The sequence below is a fragment of the Elephantulus edwardii genome, unplaced genomic scaffold (assembly GCF_000299155.1).
Source record: "Elephantulus edwardii isolate Elephantulus edwardi_28Jun2011 unplaced genomic scaffold, EleEdw1.0 scaffold00119, whole genome shotgun sequence".
Lineage (NCBI taxonomy): Eukaryota > Metazoa > Chordata > Mammalia > Macroscelidea > Macroscelididae > Elephantulus > Elephantulus edwardii.
This window is the reverse complement of record NW_006399869.1, coordinates 10142326-10165493: the sequence shown is the minus strand read 5'-3', so window position 1 is coordinate 10165493 and position 23168 is coordinate 10142326. Positions and strand designations below refer to the sequence as shown.

The following is a 23168-nucleotide window of genomic DNA, read 5'->3' as shown; positions in this document are numbered from 1 at the left end:
TACTTACCACTAAGCCACCACCAGAACTAGATATTTTGGTTCCAGAAAAATCAAATGGCTTGAAGAAGGTAGACACAGTGGGACTTATAAACAGAACTTGCTGTTGTTGTTATGTGCTATGGAGTCTCTGCCAACTCATAGCGACCCTTTGTACAGCAGAACAAAAACCTACCTGATCCTGCACTATTTTCACAGTTGTTGTTAGGTGCTGTCAAGTGGAGTACGACGCCATTTCATCGGGTCAGTCCACCTGGTTGAAGGTCTTTCTCTCCTTTGCTGACTCTCCATCCTTCCCAGCATCATGTCCAAAGTATGTGAGGTCATCATTCTTGCCTTCAAAGAGCACACTCTGGCTGCAAGCCTCCAAAGACATATCTGTTTGTTCTCTTGGCCGTCCATGGGATGTTCAGTGTTATTCTCCAACACCACAGCCTAAAGACATCAATTATTTTCCTGTCATCCTTATTCATTGTCCAGCTCTCAGATGCATAGCAAGTCATTTGAAAGATTCTGGCCTGAATCTGATGCACTTTAGTCTTCTGACGCCACTACTCCTTAATAATTTGGAGAGGTCCCTAACTGCAGATTTCCCAGTGTAATGTGTCTCCTTATTTCCTGACTGCAGGTACCAAGGGTGTTAATTGTCGGTCCAAGCAAAGTGAAGCTATTGATAGTTTCAATGTCCTCTTCATCCATCATGACACTTATCTATCTGTCCAGTGGTAAAAATCTTTGTTTGCCCGACGTTGAGATGCAATCCATACCAAAGGCTGCATTCCTTGATCTTCTGCAAGTGCTCCAAGACTTCCTCATTTTCAGCAAGCAAGGTTGTGTCATCTTCCTAACGCAGGTTCTTGATGAGTCTCTCTCTGATCCTCCTGCCACACTCCTCATAGTCTTCACAGTTACCCATTATTTATCATGAGCAATTGAATTCTGTATTCTCTCTTTACTGAGATCTATTGATACCAATTTATTTCTGACCTAAGTGGACTACTCACCACCCTGTAGAACAGTCTAGATTTGCTCCATAGGGTTTGCAAAGGTTTGATCTTTTTTATGTAAGCAGACTATTAACATGTTACATGCACCCCTTTCTCCCTGCCCCACTCCCATGTTCCCACTGATTGGCAGCTGGATGCTTACCTGCTCAGCTCTTCCTTCCTTGCTACTCCTGGCCTGTCTGCCAGTATTATGACTGACCTTCAGTCTACTTGCTGCCAAAAGACTTTGTGAGATTTAAATTAGGAGGTAGTGATTTGTTGATTATTCTTTTCCAGCAGTATCAGACAAATTTATATTACTTTAGAATAGTTAATGGCAACCTTCTTTTGTTCAATATTTGATTTTGTGGCTAAGAAAAACCTTCAAATCAAATAAGTTGTTTATTATTAACTGTCCTCTTGAACACTGCTAACTGGAATGCATGCCCAGTTTCTGTTGGTACAACACATAGTTTCTGCCTTAAAAGGAGACTGAGTGTAGTTGGAGGAACATGAAATCATTAGAGAAATATTAAAGCAAAATTAGATGCGTAAGTATTTTGGTTTGGGAACAGTGGATAAGATCTTATTTAAGAAGTAAGGTTTGGGTCATTCCTTTAAGGTATGTGTCGTGTAGAAAGAGAGAGTGGTGAGCATCTTGAGCAGATCCAGATCGGCTGTGAGTAGACAGCAGATCGGAAAGCACCTTGCTAGAGTTGTGGGTTATTTTAGGGAGTCGTGGAAGATGAGAAGGAAGAGAATGAGGTCCACATTATATATTTGCCTCTTGCTTGTTATTCCATGTCCACATCTGACATTCCAGTTTAAATGAAATAATGGGCAGTAGGGATCAAAGGTTGGTGGTTCAAACCCAGTGAGTCTGCAGGAGGAGGTAAAGTAGACCCCTCCTGTAACAATGTACAATCTTGGAAACCCTTTGAAACAGTTCTACTCTGGAAGGTGGGGTGGGGAGTGCTGCGTGTCATTTTGAGTTAGATTTGAGTCTATGAGGGTGAATTGATTATTATGTGCTGTCGAGTCATCAGTGTGTAAGAAAAGAAAATTTTTGTGTTTGTTTTTAAATAATCACACATGGTTGAAAACAAAATAAATGACTACCAGTAGGGGGCTGCTTAAGTCAAATTAGTCCATACAGTTGAATGCGAAGGACGGTGCACAGCTGTTAAGAGCATACAAGGAAGCTCTGTCTTCTCATGAAAAGACATCTAAGAGTTCTTGCAAAGGAGAGAACAGTGTGTAGAGTGTGATGTCTTTTCTGGTTGGTCCTTTATTAAAATGATTGGAATAAGAATATAGGCTCATTTTGCATGTATGTACATAAAAAATTTTGAAAGTACATAAAATATGGTTGAGAAATGTAGGAACTTTGTAGACAGAGGAGAAGGGTGAGATTAATACCTTTCACTATCTTATTCATGCTAATTTTTGATTTATGAAGCAAGTGAAAATATTTTCCACTCAAATAAGAATTTGAAAATGGTCAGTGCCATTTGAAATATACTAATAAAGATCTTCAACTTCAGAAATTAAAAAACATGATTCTAACAATTAAATAAGGATTTTTAAAAAGATAGATGTTGTATGCTATTTTTCTTCATGATTGTAAAAAATTAAAAGTATGTTGCACTTTGCTATATGTTTTTTTCTTCATTACAGACAGTTTCTTGATGCTATCATCTTTTTTTTTCAGCCCTGATGATATCGGGACCTGCTGGTACATCCTCCTGTCTGGTTCTGTGTTCATTAAGGAATCCATGTTTCTTCCAAGGAGCAGGTATTGTGTAATAGATTATCCATATAGCTTGACAATTTTTTTTCTTCTATATTTGTTTCATACAAGATTGGTCTACATTATGTTCTGTTGATGTATATTGTGCTTCATACATCCCTTGACTTACGTTGTTTTTCGCACAATCACTTATATTTATACATTTTAGAAAATCATTCACCTTTGATCTTTGCTGACCAATGCCTTGTCTTTTTAGTTTGAAAATTATTGCAAAGCTTTTCTGTCTTTTCTGGTTGATACAATTGTGAAGCAGCCCTTGGAGGTATTAATACCTGAATACTTAAGAAATTACTGTTTTCTATTGTAAATACTGTTCCAGTCTCTTTAGCAAATGGCCAAGAGAAAAAAGCATGCAGGTGACATACTTATTTTCTGCTTGAATATATCAGCTGTGTTTAGGGCATAGGGAATAAAATCTGTCTCTAGAGGCTTACGTAAAAGGGAGATTAACTGTAAGGCTCTCATAACAAGAGTCTCATAAGCACGTAAAGAGAGGCAAAGAAAGTTCAGGAGACCACATGGGACTAGAAATAGAAAGGCAGTACTTGTTGACTTTTCTGCCTCTCAGGACCATATGGTCTTTCTTTTTTGTATCTCTATGTAGATTGGATTCTTTGAAGTTTAGTTTCTTTCTTTGACTTTGACTGACTCTTGATTAGTGACCTTATGTCCCCAATGTCAAACACCCATTTGACGTAGTGTTTGTGTTTTCACAGAGACTTTTTTAGGAGGTAATCTAATGGGTTCAGCTAGGTACAGATGCAGACTTCTTTCCTTTCAGCTGTGGTCAATGTTCATGGTGAATCATGGTCAGGAACCCCTGAGTGGTGCACATGTTTAAAGCATTGGCTAACCAAAAGGTTGGAGGTTGGAGGTATACCCAAAGAGGTGTCTCCAATGAAAGGTTCACCAGTCTTCTTCTAAAATATTAATTATTGAAAATACTGTGATGCTCCTAGTGTTTGACACGATTAACATCATCTTGAGTCAGAATTAAGTTGATGGCAACTGTTTCTTGATTTGGTTTTCCTGTATTTGGTTACTGCAAAGTAACTAATACAGCGTTTGCAGTTAGCTTTTTTCCTTAATTGCATATTATTGATAATGAAATTTATTCCTGTTGACTAAAGATTTTTAAATATCAGCTCAGTGTACTTTTATTTATTACGTAACTTTTTTGGGATTTTCTTTAAGTGTATTTATTAAGTGTTAGGTACCTTTCTTTAATGAGGGAGTTCTGGTGACTTAATGGCAAGGAACTGTGCTGCAATACTGAAGTGTGTGGTTCGAATCTACCAGTTGTTCCAGGGAAGAAAGATGGTCAGTCCCCTCCTGGGCAATTAACTGCCTCTGAAAACCTTCCAGAGGTCAGCTATGGGTTAGATCCAAGCAACAACTCTTCTTTTCTGTGCCTAACTATGTAATGAAATGTGTTGAGGTATTTAGTAAAAATACTTGAATATATTCTGATAAATTCTTTCTGAAAATGCCAGGAACATATTAAGCATCTTTTTTATAGATATGTGACAGTATGTATAAAAGGAGCTAGTCAGTGAGGCAAGGAGAGGGAACTTGACACTGTAGGAAAAAATCAGCTTGGGTGTGGTAGTGGGAGGGAGTGATTGAGGTGACCAGAATGGTAGTCAAAGTAACAGAGACAGTTTTTTCTTCTAATTAAAGATAAATCATCTCTGCTGTACTTCTCTTGTCACCTTGCCCTTGTTCTTCCCAAGATCAGCTTCACAAGCACTGTTCTCTTTGGGAAATGGTCCTTTGAGGCAGGAACATTCTACTTTCTGTCTTTATTCTGATAGCAGTAGCCATCGTAATGGCAGTAACATTGGCAGCAGTGGTCATAGTAATAATAGAAGCAGTAGACATAATAGTCATAATATTTACTTGTAACATTAGTAATAAAATGATGATAAGATAATGAAGACTTTTATATAGTGATATCTAAATGCTTTACTTGTATCCAGTCCTTTAATTTTACAACAATCCTTTGAGGTAAGTACAATTATTACCTGTATTTTAGGATGGTGTTACAGCCTAGACCTCCTGGAATTCTCCTAGAATTCCTGGAGAGACTCGGTGCACCAGTTCCTAAAACCCAAGAATTCTGATTCCCAAAGGAATTAAAAGTTGAACATCTTAATTATTTCACAGCTTCAAATACAGAATCTACTGTTTGGCCTCTTTTGAGAAATTCTTTTTCACTTTCTTTCTGAACCTGAAAGAAACAACAGGTAAATAATGTTTGAGCACTAACATGTTTTTAAAATGATAAATAATTATAATAAACCGAACCAATTGCCATTGAATTGATTCTAACTTAAGGTTTGACCCATGTATGTCAGAGCAGGAATTCACTCAATAGGGTTACAGGTGACTTTTTAAATTACCAGAACTTTTGTTTTAAGATGTCTTTGTGTGAATTTAGTGTCTGAATAAGTTAACGATTAACACCATTTGTTGTTGTTGTTAAGTGCCTTCGAGCCATAGACAACTCATAGTGACCCTGTGAATGAAAGACTTGTATAACTTTCATCCTTTCTCCAAGTTCATAGGGTTTCTGGAGGCAAGCTCTTTCGGAAGTGGATGCCATTCCTGCTTCTAAGCCTGTTTTAATCTGGGAGCTCCACCAAACACTGTCCACCGTGGGTAACCATTATCACATTTGACACATCAGTGTCACAGTGTTTAGCATCACAGCAACCACGAGTTACCTCTCTGTACAGCAAATGGACAGACCAGTGCTGTATACAACTAGAAGAATGTTTGCCCCAAAACAGTTAAAACCAGGCCTTCAGGCCCGACTGAATTTAAGAACCAAAGCATGGTTCAAATTCCGTGAGCGCCATCGTTCCACATTCCTCCATACTCAAGCTTTCCCATTGGCTCTCACCACCCCAAAAATGCCTATCTAGGAGCATTCCACTGCTTCCTCAGTCTCCTATTCTGATGCTCCTATTCATAAGTTTCTTTATAGAATCTAACTTCTTTTTTTTTTTTATTTTATTTTTTTTTAGAATCTAACTTCTTGAATGATTTGTTCAGCATATAGACTGAGTACACACGAGGGAAGGATACATATATAAACAAAACATGAATAAAAGTCCTGAAGCCTTTCTATAACTATCATCATTTCTCCAAGTTTATAGACTTTCCAGAGGCATGTGGTTTAGGAAGTGGATAGCACTCCGGCTTTCAAACCTGAATCAGTCTGGGAGCTCCGATAAACACTGCCCATGTTGGGGTAGCCCACTATGGTATTTGATGCACGTATGGCCCAGTTGTCCATCATCGCAGCAACTCAGTATGTTATTTCTGCTGTACCACTCGGAAGAGTCCTCATCCAAAATGAAAAATTCCAGCATATCCAGCTGCTGGTGGACTGTTGGCCAGAGACCCCCAATTCATCTGGCGAGTCCCCTCTCCTGACACCCACTTGGGAAAAAAGAAAGCCTTAAGAGCCTCAAGTGTTCTTTACGTGTCCCTCCTCAAGACGTGAGAGGCCATCATAAGATCCAACACCATTTAGGAACTTAAAAAAGGGATATTACTACATTAATTTTCAAAGCTTAAAGGAAAAGTCATAATCCTTCACCAAAAAATAATAATTTTAAATATTCCTGAGTTTCCCCCCTTCTTTATATGTATGCATAGTTCCCAGTTGTGATCTTGATACAGAGTTTGGTAATTTGCTTACTGCAGTTAAAGTCTAGATTTATTTCTCAGCACTGGGACTAGTGGTAAGAATCTGTGCTGCAGTCCTGAAAGGCATGAAGTTTGAATTCACCATTTGCTATGCAGGAGAAGGATGAGCAATTTCCTCTTGTGCGATTAACGATTAATGTCCTCTCAAAACCTGTTGGAGGGTCAGCTATGAGTTGATTCTGACTTGATGGTACACAACAAAAAACAATATTAAAAGCTCTTTATAAACATTGACATTTTATATGTCTTTAATATTTTAACTTTCCACAATTTAGTTAGTAAATAGTAAATTTTGGTACTTTAAGAAAATTTAATATTTAAAAGAATTGTTACAGTGAATGCAATTAAGAATTCATATATCTTAAAGAGAAAACTATTCACTGACTTCCTCACTCTCTTAATTGAGTCCTGTTACAGTGAAGGAATCTGTGGTGACCTTCCTTGATACTAGTCATATTCAGCTATTTGAGTAACAGCTTGTTCTAACTTCTGGAATGGGAACCCAATGTTCAGAAAACTCCCATTCTAGAAGAAAGAAAATGTTATCATTCGGCCCTCTTTCATGAACACATTGAATTCTGCATTTTTAAAAGTGACACGAAAGTTTCTCTTTCTTGTTCGCCAAATGTCAGATACTTGCAAGCCAGTGACATTAATGGTATGAAGGATAGAATGGTGTTTCAGGCTGAATGACAAACTTAGTACTATATATAGATCATTCCTTCATGCTGCACCTGGTGACATTTGCTCTGTCCAAGTTGTTTGTTTTCTTTGGGGTTGTTGCCTTAGGAATAGAACCTAGATTGTCCTAGTAAGAAAGAATCTCTCTTCTGGTACTGTGCTAAAACTTATCATTAGTAGTTGATGTGAATTTCTCTCTCTAGAATATGTCAAGTTGAATTAGAGAGTAATCTGAGTTAGGTGTTATTAACCCAGTCGTAGAAGACAGCTAGCTAATGCCAGTTCTCTGTACTTACTATGTTTTTTTTGGTCACATTAGCCTGGAAATGGATGATTAGTCTGCATAAGTATTAGTATACATACAAAGTAAACTGATCATCTTGAAAGTTTCAAGAAACTTTTGACGTGCAGTTCATTCAAAATAAGTAAAAGTGTCTTGAACAACATTTTAACGATTCTAAATAATTGCAATTGCTTTGATATCTCATTTTATTAGATGAGATTATTGTTTTAGGTGCTGTCTAGTAGAGTATGACTCTTAGTGACCGTGTGAACAACAAAACTGAACCATGTCCCATCATGTGCCATCATCATCATTTCTGACATACGGCATGCAGCAGTAATTGTGTCAGTCCATCTCGTTGAGTGTCTTCTTCTTTCTCTTACCATCCACCTTTCCAAGCATGATGTCCCTCTCCAAGGATTAGCTGAGCTAGCATTAGATAAGTTAGGCTATATATATTGCAGAAAATCTGTCTTATAAATGTCATTGCTTTGATGTCAGTTGGAATTTAGGTCAGCATTTTATGCCTCTTTAATTTTCTTTTAGACAGATAGTTGTTTTGGTCATATGTTATTTATTTTGGTTGTTCAGACTCCCCTATGTGACTCTAAGTGATAGCTTGCCAATTTTTTTCCACTCCAAGTACATTCAGTAATGTAATATTATTTTTATGAGTTTGATTTTAAATGTCTTAGGAACTCATCAGATTTTGAAACATTTGTGTATATACAAAAGATTGTACATTCATGTTCTTTATGTTGTCATGTGTGATGTTGCCTAGAGATAGAACAAAATTACTTTTTGAAATAAAATTTTCATTGTTTTTGAAGCAGTATATAATGTTTAGTTATACGTTTCACTTTGGTTTTAGCGTATGCCTTATTTAAAATTGATCCAGTATCCTTCCATGATAGGGTGAGCCAAAATGATTAGGGAATATAAGAGTATTAGGTTGGAGGGAAATTTACAATAGATGAGAATAAACTCTAACTAATTGCCATTAAGTCAAAACTGGCACATAGCTAATGCCTAATTTTAAGAGTTCATAAATTACAAAGAAGAGATTGCCCATTTTTCTCAACTAGTGGATTTTATCTACCAGAAATTTGCCACCATTGGGACAACAGCTATGCAGCTTCTTACTATCAGAGCTGTCTTGGAAGAGCATAGACAAAAGACAAACTTTGTAAATCTGTGTGTGAATCAGTATAGCACTTTGCAGTGCAAGATGTGCTGCACAACTCTCAGTGGTTCCCTGTGTTGTTGTAGTGTCATGCATTAAGACAATTGATAGGCTGAGGGTAATTAGGTATCTTCAGGAAGGAATTTTCCCCTAATTTTCTCCTAGACACCACTTCTGACAGCCGTGCTGCTGTTGTTATGTGCCATAGAGTCGCCTGCGACTCATAGTGACCCTATGTACAACACCCCTAAACCCTACTCTATCCTTTGCCAACCTCACTTTCTCTGAAACACTCACCCTGATTATCCCAGTCACTGAATCAATCCACCTCATAGGGGGTCTTCCTCTCCTGTGCTGTCCATCCACCCTCCCAAGCATGATGTCTTTCTCCAAGGACTAGTCCCTCCTTGCAACATGTCCAAAGTATGTCAGACAAAGCTTCAGAATCCTTGCCTTCAAGGAGCACCCTGGTTTAACCCTCTCTAGGATGAATCTGTTTGTTTTCTTAAGAGTCCATGGTATTGTTGGTATTCTTCTCCAGCACCACAGCTCAAAGGCGTCAATTCTCCTTCTATCTTTCCCTAGTCATTGTCCACCTCTCTGAAGCATAACAGTGATTGCAAAGACCATGGCCTGTATTAGGCACATCTTAGTCTCCAGAGTGACGCCATTGCTCTTCATTACTTTGGAGAGGTCCCTAACAGACTTTCCCATGGCAATACATCTTTTAATTTCCTGGCTGCTGGTGCCAAGAGTTAACTGTGGAGTCAAACTAAAACTATTAACAATCTCAATCTCTTCACCATCCATCCTGATGCTGCCAATTGGCCCAGTGGTAAGAATTTTTGTGGTTTTGGTATTGAGCCTCAATCCATATTGAAGACTGCATTCTTTTACCTTCTGCAGCAAGTGATTCAGGTCTTCCTCAGTTTCAGCAAGCAGGGTTGTGTCATCTGCATAACACAGATTGTTGATGAATCTTCCACCAGTTCTGATGCCACACTTCTCATACAGCCCAGCCTCCCAGATAATATGCTTTGCATATAGATTGAAAAGGTATGAATATACACATCCCTGTCATACACCCTTCCCAATTTTGAAATATGCAGTGTTTCCTTGTTCGGTTCTGATAAGCACCTCCTGGTCCAAATATAGATTTCACATTAGCACAATCAAGTGTTCTGGGATTCCCATTCTTCTCAGAGTCATCCACATTTTGTTGTTATCCATACCGTTGAATGCCTTTGCATATCAACGAAACACAGATAGACACTCCTCTTGTACTCCCTGCTCTGAGCCAAGATTGGTCTAACATTAGCTTCAATATCCCTAGTACCACGACCCCTTCTAAAGCGAGCCTAGACTTCTGGTAGTTCTCTGTTGATGTGCTGTTCCAGTTGCTTTTTAATATCTTCAGCAGAATATTGCTTGCATGTGATACTAATATCATTCAGTAATTTCAACATTCTGTTGAGTCACATTTCTTTGGAATGGGAATATAAATCTCTTCCAATCAGTTGGCCAAGTGGTTATCCTCCAGATTTCTTGACACAACTTGGTGAGTACGTCTAGGGCAGCACCTGTTACTTGAAATACATCATTAGTAGACCATTAATTCCTGGGGCCTTATTTTTTACCAATTCCTTCAAAGCAACTTGAACTTCTTCCTTCATCACCATAGGCTCTTGCTTATGTATTGTTTCATGAAATTCTTCTGTGTAGATGAAAATAAAACTGATTTTTTAAAAAAATAATATATATATATATAAATAATTGCAGGTTTGGAAATGCTTACCTGTCACATAAATTTGTTTTTCCTACGTAGTAGGTTGGGAAGTGTAAGTATTATAATGTTAATATTGTACCCTGAATCAGTTTTTAAGGCGGCATGATAGTAATTGCTGTGTACTTTAAAAAATACCTCTTTGAAAATTGCATCACATTTTATGTAGAAATCTGTTTTGTATTCACAGTATAATCACTTGTGTTAATGTTTGTGGTGGTTTAAATGTGGTTTGGTTTTTTGTTGTTGATGCTTGCTTCTTACACTGAAAATTGAAATTTAGATATTAAAAAGATAAGCTCAAACTCTGTTTTTAATTTACATCTTGCTGGTTTTACTCTTTGTTAGAACTTTACCTATGTTGTATATTAAATCATGGAGTTGGAATAATTTTGTGCTAATTTAGGTATGTTTATAAAAACAATTTTTTGGAGGATATTAAGAATGAGACTTTACCTACATTTAAAATATATCACAAAATAGAAGACAATTATATCATTACACACCTGCCAAATTACATTATTACAAAACTGCCAAATCCCTGACAGTCATGTTCTAACCATCTTGACCTGTAACCTTAACTTATCACAGGTTCTCTACTTATTTACAGTAGCAGAAAACTCTCCAGTCTCCTCGTTGTTACACAAGTACGTTACTTGCACAGTCCTGCCCTATATAGTGTGGAAGTTATAAGGACTGTACATTAAACCTTCCAAAGGAAGACATTTAGAATCTAACTTAGTAATTATAGGTTGATTTCCTGATGGCTTTTAAAACATTTTTTAAATTGTGATAAAAGTACAGGTTCAAAGATCAGATTGGTAACTTTCATACATAATTTTTCCAGGCCTATGTTTTCTTTTTCTTTTAAATTGATTTTAATGAAATTTTACAGGACTTTAGATTTCCATTCATTCATTGTTGCACTTTTCTTCCTGCCCACCCCAATTCACTTTTCTCTGTGAAAAGTAAAAGAAAAATTTTTTTCATTGTTAAACAATCCCTCCCCACCAAGTCTGTTGCACTGTACTACCTTCATTCTGGAATCCTGTCATAACAATAATGTCTAATCATATATCCCTTTTAAGTTCTCTCCCTCATCTGTTTCAATGTAGTATACAGTAAAAACAATATTTAAGATGTGTAATGTTAACTATATTGCTTTTTTATTTAGTCACATTTCTGAAGAATGTAAATTGCTCCTATAAACATAGTATTTGATTTTCTCACTAGAATCAGTTTTATAAGTGAGACCTTCAGAGTAAGCCATTTTGATTGAATTTATTAAATAATTATCTTTAATTGTAGCCCAAATCTATTACCAAGTCAGTTCTGAGGAGCAAGCCTATTCAATAAAGTTAAACTTCCCCATCAGGTTTCCAAGGTTATAAAACTTTATGAAAGTCAACTGCCACATCTCTCTTCCGCAGAACAATAGATGGGCTTGAACCTCTAACTCTGTGCTTAACAACTGAGCGCTTAACCACCTTGCCACTAGGATACTTATTAATCATAAATATAACATACGCTTTTTGCTCTCATTGAAACTTCTTGGGTCATTCTTTTTATATTTGTGAGATGGCTGGGGTGAAGGCTATAAGTTAGAAGGAAAATAACATATAATAGTAAGTCCAGGAACTTAAAAGATGCAAAGATGTAATTAAGTCTGGAATCCAATGGAGAGGAGTGACAGCTTACAGTGCATATAATTTAGGATCTAATAGCCAAGTTATGTTAGACAAGACACCTAGCAGCCTAGTAAGACACTTAGTAATTGTACTATATGTTCACTGAGAAATAATATCCAAAATTATGGCAAACGTTGTCAGTAGCTGAAGTACCACTAAAATTGAAGATTAGTTTCACAGGCTTTTTCATATTTGTAGGTTATACTTTTGACATGTCGCAAGGAGGGATCAGTCCTTGGAGAGAGAGGTCATGCTTGGGAGGGTGGAGGGACAGCACAAGAGAGGAAGACCCTCGATGAGATGGATTGCTTTAGTGACTAGGGTAATGGGAGGAGGTGTGTCAGAGACAATAAGATTGGTACAGGATAGAAGAAAGTTTAGGGCTGTTGTGCATAGGGTTGTTATGAGTCCCAGGCAACTCGACGGCACATAACAAGAAAACAAAACAAGGTTATACTAAAACCTATCAAGTACACTTAGTATATTTCAAAATTTGAGGTATGTTTCCATTATGTTTGAAACATTAACTGAGCTTTGTGTTATATCCACCTGTGTGGCTTCTGTGCTAAGTTATGGAGTATGCGAAGATGGTTTGTTCCTCGCTGTGTTGTCACATCCTGTCTCTGGAGAGATGAGGCACAAATCATGAAAAAAATTACTAAGACATCATGAAACAGGTGGTGTTGTTAGGTGCCATCAAGTCATGACCTTGTGAGTAACAGATCGGAACCATTTTTTATCCTGCACCATTAACGTCATCTCTGACACACTGGATTGCTTCAGTCACTGTGCCAATCCATGTTATTAGAGGGGTTTCCTCTCCAAACATGATGTTCCTTTCCAAGGCATAGTCTCCTAGGAACATACCCAAAATATGTGAGACAAAGTTTTTATCTTTCTTGCTTCCAAGGAGCATTCTGTTCGTGCTTTTCCCAAGACGTATCTGTTTATTCTTTTTGTCACCCCATAGGATAGTCAGTACTCTTCTCCAACACCATAACTCAAAGGCATCAATTCTTCTTCTGTCATTCTTATTAATTGTCCAGCTCTCAGAAGCATAGCAAGTGATTGAAAAGACCATGACCTGAGTTTGGCAAGCCACTGCTCCTCAGTAATTTGGAGAGATCCCTGTTAGTACAGTATAAAATTATCAGCCAAAGACTACAGACATTGCAAAAATTTTTCAGGGGTATTTTCATGGATGTGGGAGGCAATCAAGTGTTGCTCCTAAGGAGATGAATTTTGAGTTGAGTTTATGATTCCAATTGTTGAAACAACAATAAAACAACTCATTGATGTAGATTTGAAACTGATTCATAACTGACTTCCTTTTGGGTTTCTGAGGCTGTGAGCAGATTGTCCATCTTTCTATTAGAGCATTAGTAGTGGATTTGAGTCACTAGAGAGGTGCTGAGTCACTAGAGAGGTGCTGTGTTTAGTTAACAGCACAACTCCATATAGTTTATACCATCAGAACTCCCTAGATTGTTTAGATAGTAATTGGAAAAGAGATTCAGACATAGCAGTGAACATGTAAGATGCCACGGAGATGAAAGCCAGGGTTGTCCATCCAGCTATAACCCATAGCTCTAATGAAAGCACACATATGGAATTACATTAGTGATATAGTAGAGAAAGCATTGTTGATGATGGTGTTAATGAGAGGTCACATTTACAAAAGTTATATCGCTTGGTTGGAAAGGCTAAGATTGTTGGTAGCTCTGGTGGTGTGGTGTTAGCCTAAAAGTTGGGGGGGTTTTGGCCATTACAGTTAGCCTCCTCTGGTTTCCAGCTACTTTTAACTACAGACATATGGTTTTGGAAATCATCAACAGCTGTGGGACTAGGATAAGAGAAAGAGTGCTTCCCACATGGGGCGAGCAAGACTTGAGGAGAACAGGACTTAGTGGCAGCAAGACTTGATCCAGACCCTGGTAAGATTGAGAGCCTAGTAGTGGAAATTGAGATCCTGGTGGTGGAGAGACTATGGCATTGCTGTGGAGAAATTGTGGTGAGGTGTCGTGAGATAAGAGTACTCTTCCTCAGAGGAACCCTGAGATAAAGGCCACGGCTAAAGGTTTTTGCAGATGCTTGAAGGAGAAGCTGACTTATAACTGCTCTGAGGCAAACCATATGGGATGATTTGGATTTAACTGCTTAATTTAACCTAGAGCCTGGACGTATTGAAGAATTGTGCTTTGGAACTTGGATTAAAACCTGGACTTGTTTTGGGTGAAATTCTCTGCCTCTCCTACTTTCCAACTTACTTCCCTAATAAACCCCATTATTGGCACCAAAATTGTGTCTGTGAGTCAACAATGAATAAATCTCTTGCTGCTGTACTGCTGTACTCTTACTGTACTCTTACTGATGGCTCTAGAGACATCATGGGGTTAGGCTATGGATTCTTTATCTCCTGCCCTGGGACAATGAGAGGCTGTGCTATTCTTACTCCCTCTGGCCCTTTCAGAGAGATGTTCATAGCCCTATGCCCCTACTTTTAATTTCTACTTCTTCATAGGCAGGTTGCTTAATGGTAAGAAGCTGCACTGCAATCCCAGGGGCACACAGTTTGAATCCACTAGCTGGTTCATCAGAGAAGAATGGGCAGTCTTTTCCCATGTGATTTATTGCCTCTGAAAACCCAATAGATCATGAGCTTTGGGTTTCTTCCAACACAGTAGCACACAGCAACAAAAACAATTGGTCAGTTGAGTTTCAAGGATCATTGGCAGGAGTTTGGGGAAGAAATGTGAGCATCTTTTTGCACCATGTTAATTGTGTCCGTTTGCAGTTAATGCTTTTCCTCACTGAATACCACATAAATCAACAATTTAAAAATTAAAATTGTGATGTGGTATGGTTAATCACATTTTAAATTAGAGTTGGCAGCCATAACAAGGATAAGTGGGAAATAAGACATTTAACTTGTCAGTTCTGAGGGCCTGAAATACTGTTCTCATTATGATTCACATGACAAACAATGAGCTACTTGAGTTTAAAAATTGCAGGCCTACTTTTGTCTTGCCAATGCTAGTAAGTTAAATGATTGCTCTCAAAGCTTGCTAGTTTTTCCTGAAAAGAAGGTAAAACAGTGCTTCTACATTTATATGATACGGATGAATATATAAATGTTTAATATTTGATAAAAATATCCATAAAGATTAGGAAATAATTTTGAAATAGTCACATTTATTATAAACAGATGTCTATTTGTAGATGAGGAATGGCATTTTAATAATAACTCACTGATAAGTTGTTTTATGACAACATAATTTTATTGAAACATTACATGTATCCAGAAAGTATGATGAGAATGAAGAGCTTTAGAAATTGTAAATTAAAGATTTGCTTTCAGATATTGGAAAAACCAAGACAGTAGAAACACATTAAGTTTAGAAGAGAAAGAATACATGTTACATTACAATTTTAATTTTTAAAATTAAAAAGAAGGAAGAATGAAAATTGAAGGGAGAATGGTAAAAAGACCAAACGATAAATAAGGAGTGGTCATCATTTGAAAATGATCTTCAATAGTTTTTAAAATAATACATTATTTTTCCTGTCATGGAAAGATAATTTATAAGATTAAATGTTTGTTGTTGTTAGGTACCATTGAGTGAGGTAATAAAAATAAGACTTAAAAATTTTATGACTAACATTATTAGAAGTTGTTTTGTATCTTTAAAAAGAAAGTTTATTTAGCTAAGACATTGTTTAATTGACATGTTGAATGATGGGAAGGTAGTGGACAATGGCAGACCTAGCAGAGGCTGATAAGTGTGTGTCATAACTTCTGACATCAAGCAGTAGAAAATTAAATAATGAAGCTATTTTATTTATTTTATAAAAATAAATATTTAAAACCTATAGATGGTCATATACTGAAAACTATTAGGAAAGATAGAAACTCCTGCATTAATACATTTAAATTCTGTGTATGTATCTAATTTATAGGTAAAATAACACTTTATAGTTGTCGTGTACTGTAGAGTTGGCCCTCTGTCAGGTTTTCAGAGGCAGTTAATCACATGAGAGGAGATTGCCCATCTTTTCCCCATGGAGTACCTGGTGGTCTAGAGCTCAGTGTCTTCAGGATTCCAGCTTAGCTTCTTGCCACTAGGCCACCAAAATACACTTAAATGCGTATAACTATATAATAGGGAGCTTGGTGGTATAGACTGTAGTGAGTTACAGTATTAACCCAAAGGCTGCCTGTCTTCTGCAGTTTAAATCCACTAGTAGCTAAGAGGGATAAAAATGAGTGGTTTCCTTCTACTGTGATTTATAGCTTCTGGAACACTCTGATGGCTTAGTGGTAAGGAGTTACACTGCAGTACCGAAAGCAGGTGGTTCTAATCCACCAGCTCCTCCATGGGAGAAAGATGGACACTCTCTGCCTGTGTAATGAACAGTCTCTGACCCTCTGGAGGGTCAGCTGTCAGTCAGTTCCTATGCAGTCCCCATACAACACCACCTAACGTTGGAATCAACTCAAAAGCAGTGAGTGTGAATACAATAGTAAGGTTTAAAACTGACCTAACTGTACTGAGTTTTTGGTCTGCTTGCTATTTAACTTTTCTATTAAGTCTTGAGTGAGCATGGCTTTCCATTCATCATTCATATAGATTTTGTCTTATGACATTAATTACGTTCCCCCCATTAGAAAGCATTCTTTACTGCCTCCTCCTTGTGATTCTTGTTTCCATTCTTGTACAGATTAAAATATGCAGTCAGTGATTAACTATAAACAGTAAATATACTGTTCCTTAAAAAAAACAATTTTGTAAAACCTAATCTTAAAGGAAGCCATCCCAAAAAGTTAACAACAGGAGAATTCCTTACCAAAAGGACTACCAAAATTACTTGATACGATTTCTAAAGTAAAAAATGATCTCAGATGATTTTCAACTGAAGTCTAATTAGGGATTAGATCTTCAGTCTTGACCTCTATTGTAAGCTGCTTTTTGTTTGTTGTTATGTGTCATCGAGTCACTTGCTTCTCATAGCGACCCTATGTACAACAGCCCTAAACTCTGCTCTGTTCTGTGCCAATTGCACTGTCTCTGACACACCCATCCCGATTATCCCAGTCACTGAATCAGTCCACCTCATAGAGGGCCTTCCCCTCTTGTGTTATCCCTCCACCCTACCAAGCATGATGTCCCTCTCCAAGGACTGGTCCCTCCTTACAACATGTCCAAAGTGTGTTCGACGAAGCCTCAGAATCCTTGCCTCCAAGGTACAGGCAGGCTTCATCCTCTTTAGGTCCAAACTCTTTGTTCTCCTGGCAGTCCATGGTATAGTCAAAACTCTTTGCTAGCACCACAGCTCAAAGGCATCAATTCTCTTCCTATCATCCCTAGTCATTGTTCTGCTCTCTGATGCATATTAAACAGACTGTGGCCTGTATAAGGCACATCTTAGTCTCCAGACTAATGACATTGTTCTTCAGTACTCTGGATAGGTCCCTGACTTTCCCAATGCAGTTCATCTCTTGATTTCCTGGCTGCTGGTACCAAGAGTGTTCATTATTGAGCCAAGCAAACTAAAGTTGTTAACAATCTCAATCTCTTCACCTTCCTTCTTAATGCTACCAATTGATCCAATGGTGAGAATCTTTGTTTTCTTGATGTTAAGCTTTAATCCATATTGAAGGCTGCAGTTCTTGACCTTCTGCAGCAAGTGCTTCAGGTCCTCCTCAGTTTCAGCAAGCAGGGTTGTGTCATCTGTATAATGCAGGTTGTTGATGAGTCTACCTCCAATCCTGATGCCACATTCCTCCTCATATAGCCCAGCCTCCCGGACGAGCTTTTCTGCATATAGACTGAAAAGGTATGGAGGTAGGTCACATCCCTGGGGTACACCCTTCCCAACTTTGAACCATGCAGTGTTTTTTTCTCTGTTCTGACAACTGCCTCCTGGTCCAATTAGAAGTTTTGCATAAGCACAATCAAATGTTCTGGGATTCCCATTCTTCTCAGAATTAGCCACAGTTTCTTGTGATCCACACAGTCAAACGCCTTTGCATAGTCAATGAAATATAGATATTCCTCTGGTACTTTCTGCTTTCATCCAAGATCCATCTAACATTAAGAGGAATCTTGATATGCTCGGAGGGGACAAACAATAGTCTCACACTTGCTCCTTATTTGTCCCTTTCACATTTCTTTCAGTTTTCTTAATTATCTATCTTTGGTGTATTATTCTGTATAGCTGTGTGCTCATACTCTTCATCAGCTTAGCCAAACTCATTCAGATCTTACATCATCTATAATTCCTTCTTGTCCTACTTGGAGCTGAGTTAAGTCTATATTCCCATGTTGCCATATTAAATAAACCCATACGCGTGTGCGCGCACACACGCACACACTCTTTTTAGGAAATGTTAGTAGAGAGTTCTGAATAAGGCAAATAAAATTGTCATATGAATGTGAGCTTGAGCTGATTAGAGGTTCTGATAAGAAGAGTTTAGCTGATCATGTTATAAACATACCCTTTGTTAAATTTTAGATTAGCCAGGTTGCTCAATTAAAGGAATAGAATAAATAATGTTAAATAAATATAACGGGATGTACTGAAATGTTCCCCTCTTTGAGTATTAGTTAGTTGTACTGTCTGCTTTAATATAAAGCATCTTCATCCTGGACAGCTTTACATGAATTTTAGTATTAAGACCACTTCGACCCATTTAAATTATATTCTGTTATGATACCTGGCAGACAGAGCAAAACTGGTCTCTGGAGGGTGTGTTCAAGTGCTGGATCTAGTTGGGAATTTGGTTGCTATAACTACAACATCCCACATGTGCTTTATATATAAATCCAGGCATAGTGGTCTTTGGAATACTGGTATTTGTAGTGTCTTAACAAAGTAAGTAGCCTTAAAGAGAAGAACTGTAATGTCATCTGATGTTCTAAGTTGTTAGTCTAAATTACAAAGTAATTTATGATCTTTGCTAAGTAAGTGCAGTGGAACTTTTTTTTTTGAGAGTTTGAAGGGATGTTTGACTTACTCTTTCACTATTTCACTCATATAAATTCAAGGTATGTCTTAAAACATAGAAACTTTCTGTTATTTTTGCAGAAGTGTATGTTCGGTATTTGGAACAATTACAGAAAATAGTAAGAGTGAGAAATATGAAGCAAATTATATTCAGTAAAATGGAATGTATTAAAAGAATTTTTCATTTAATCCTAGTTTGGGGACCCTATGCTTTATGTTCCCATGATTTAATTTAAAGATACAAAATCATTAATTTGGGTGATAGAGACTATGGCTTTATTCTATTTGTGGCACTAAATTTTTACATAACTTTTACTGTTGTTTGAGGAGCCTTTGTGCTCAGAATTGTGCTTGATTGCTAACCAAAAGGTGAGTGGCTCAAGCCCTTCCACATTCTAAAAGAGGAAGGAGGAAGGAGTGAAGCCCCTTTGGCATTCCAAGAGAGGAAGCTGTGCACCGTCTGCTGCTTTACAGATTCCAATTTTGGTACCATTTGGAGCTGCTTAACTCTATTACTGTGAGTGGGAATTGATTATCAGCAACATATTTGATTTGTTTGGTTACTTTATTTCAAAGTGCTTTATTAATGCATAGTTAAAGAGAGTAGCTTGTATACATATAATACTTATTTTTTCGTACAATTTATATTAATTAAGGTATTCATTAAATATTGAACTATGAGTTCAGATAGTAAAAAATCTTATATGCTTAGATGATTTTCGTATTTACATATTTATACTTACAACTTTATGGACAATATATGTGATTGTAATTAAATATGAAATGTAATTTTAATATTTAATGGTCATATGATTATGAACCTAAATAATTATGTTCTTTATTATACTTTGTATTAAGATGTATATTTTAGATATTTATGATGGCTTTGATTTTTATCTTTGATAACCTTATTGTATTCATGTGTTATATTAACATTAACAGCTTTGCGCTGCTAAATATGTTCATTTCATTTTGATAACTGTTTTACTTCTTAAATAAATATTTCTGGGTAGTTTAAAAAATGAGACCAGTGGTCAGAATTTGTCACACAGATTAATGGGTTATGATTTTATTTTCCTCATTACATTAAGCTTGGAAGGTGATCATTAAGTAGTCATAGTAAATTCGTTTTTGGATATAAGAAGACTCTTTGTGAATGTCCTGTTTAAGCAATTTAGTCTCTATATCTTTGAATGCCTTCATATATATATATATATATATACACACACACATACGTAGTCATACACATATAATCAGTTATGCACACATTTCCCTTTGCTTTGCTAATATGATGGCCAATATAGTTTGAAATATTAATAATTTATTCAGTCTTGAGACTATCCAGGTGTAGCATTTAGTTACCTGTTTTTTAATTCTAAATTTTTATAAATATTTTTGGAGCTATAAATTCGTTTTTTGTGAATAAGATCTTACGCACATTGTAACCATTGTTGCATTTATGTGAACTTTGGAGAAACTTTTTTGGTGTTAATTTTGTGTGTGAAAGCAGTATTGTGACTCAGATTTTTTCATGGATTAATTTCATATGATTGTTATGTGAAATAATCATAGTCTTTTAAATGAAGTGCTTTGTAGTCACTTAAGCCCAAGAAGTATGAGTTTGAATAGTTTGGTGGTTATTTTTTGTTGGTTTTTTTTTAAAGAATGTACTTGTAGGACAGTAAATGTGAATGACTTGGTGACAAGATTTGAGTTCTTGAGCTTTTGAGTCTGGATTGTATTTGATATAATGAGAATAATAATGTGACTTGGAATAAGACTGTGAAGGGTATTGACCACAGTAGAGGTTGTTGAACTTGGCTAGTTGTTAAGTTCAATTGGCTTAAAAAAATAGGCCAAATAGATTCTAACTCATGGTGGCTCTGTCTGTCAGAGTATAACTGTATTGTGTACAATTTTCAATTGCTGGTTTTTTTGACTGTGTGGATCATAACAAACTGTGGCTGACTCTGAGAAAAATGGGAATCCCAGAACATTTAATTATTCTAATGAGAAACTTATACTTGGACCAAGAGGCAGTCGTCAGAACAGGGCAGGGTAACACCGCATGGTTCAAAATTGGTAAGGGTATACGCCAGGGATGTGTCCTATCTCGATACCTTTTCAACCTGTATACAGAGCAGATTATCCGAGAGGCTGGGCTCTATGAGGAGAATTGTGGCATCAGGATTGGTGAAAGATCTATTAACAATCTGTTATGCAGATGACACAACCCTGCTTTCCGAAACTGAGGAGGACCTCATGTACTTGCTGCAGAGGGTACATAACAACAACAACAACAAACAACAGTTAGTCGTACCTTCCTTCTAAGGGACCTCTGAGTAAATTTTATTCTTCACTCTAGGAAATCCTATGAGGCAGTTGCACTTGAAAAGTCAGCGGTAGAGTGTGTTGTTCTTAGTACCCAAGGATTCATCACCGACCGTATAATGGGTAAAATACGGAATTCTGAGCCCCACACATTTTCCTTTACTGTTTGTGTATTCTCCTTTACAAAACATGCTTGCTTGACCCTGCACTTTTTTTCTTGGTAGACTAAATGGTAAGCCAAAAAAGAGAAAGACTCTTAATATGCTGTTAAGGCTCAGTGGCTAAACAGCGGGCTCAAGCATGGCAGTGATTCTGAGGATTATGGAGGGCTGGGTAGTGTTTCACAGAGTCATTATGAATCTGATGCGCAACACTAAAGTACCTAACAAAATCAACAACTTATGAGTTGTACCTTAGACTCCATTGTGCATGCATAAGGTCAGATTTTGCGAACTAAGAGTCTGGGCTGATAACTGTTGTAATCAACAGTTTGACTCCGGAAGCCTGCCGGAATGATGCCTTTATGGCAATAACCAAATCTGGAGAGGATGAAATAGATAAGAGAATTGCATCATTAAATTTTTTTTTTTAATAGTTTAAGTATGCTGTGTTGTACTTGTTGAGAGACAGCCTTGAGACCATCTTTGAAAGCTTGTGAACATGAGGAAGGGAGGCTGAATAAAATACAGAAGGGGGAATAATGGGAATAATAAAGCAAGAGGGACCAACTTTGACAACTTAAAAAGGTTGAGATTGTTAATGACTTTATCTTCCCTGGATCCAGTGTGAGTATACTTGGTACTTAGTAGCAGTCAGGCGATCAGGAGACATTTTGCACTGGGAAATCTGGTAGTCCGGGACCTCTCCAAATTATTGGTGAGCAGTGATCTCAGTTTGAGGACTAATGTGTTTCTGATTCAGACCATGGTCTTTTAGGTCACTTGCTTTGCATCTGGGAGGTGGACAGTGACTAAGGATAACAATAGAAAAGTTGATGCTTTTGAATAGTGTTGTTAGAGAAGAGTACCGAATATCCCATGGACTAGTAAAAGAACAAACAGATACGTTTTGAAGATGGTGCAGTCAGAGTGCTCTATTGAGGCAAAGATGATGAAGTTTCATCTCACATACTGTGGGTATGTTGTTGGAGAGATTATTCCTTGGAGAGGGACATCATGCTTGGGAAGGTGCAGGAATGACAAAGGAGCAGACCTTCAACCAGGGTGATTGACACAGTGATTGCAGCAGTGGGCTTGAGGGTGTCGGAGAATGTAAGGACAGCACAGGATAGGACAGCATTCACTTCTGTTGTTCATAGAGTCACTGTAAGTCCTACTCAACAACAATTCATTCCAGTAAGGAGCTGGTGGGATTCTAAAATAGTTACATGCTCAGCTTCTGACTAAAAAGTGTCAACTGACTCCACAGCCACCACCTAGAACATAGTACAAGGCTGTTTAATTTTGTTGTGGGGGAAGCTGTACGCCAGACTTGAGAGAGGCACTCAGCTCCAACTCATCATTCTAACATATGACCTGTCTTAAAATGTGCTATCCAGTATTATTTTAATCCTTAAGTAAAGTAAATGCTAAATTTTATAAGGAACTACCAGACCTTAAAAGTGGCTGTAATATTTTATGTACGTACTACAGAATTCATGAAAGTTCTAATTGTTCTGTTTTTTCCATATCTTCTACAGTACAT

General features: G+C 37.2%; 1 protein-coding gene across 1 annotated transcript in view; it reads left to right on the top strand.

The window, feature by feature from the left end:
- RAPGEF2 (Rap guanine nucleotide exchange factor (GEF) 2) overlaps positions 1-23168 on the top strand; it is a 219579-nt gene that overhangs the window by 26400 nt on the left and 170011 nt on the right. The window contains exon 3 of the mRNA XM_006892776.1: positions 2695-2778. Coding sequence (XP_006892838.1) covers positions 2695-2778 — 84 coding nt within the window. The remainder of the gene's footprint in view (positions 1-2694; positions 2779-23168) is intronic.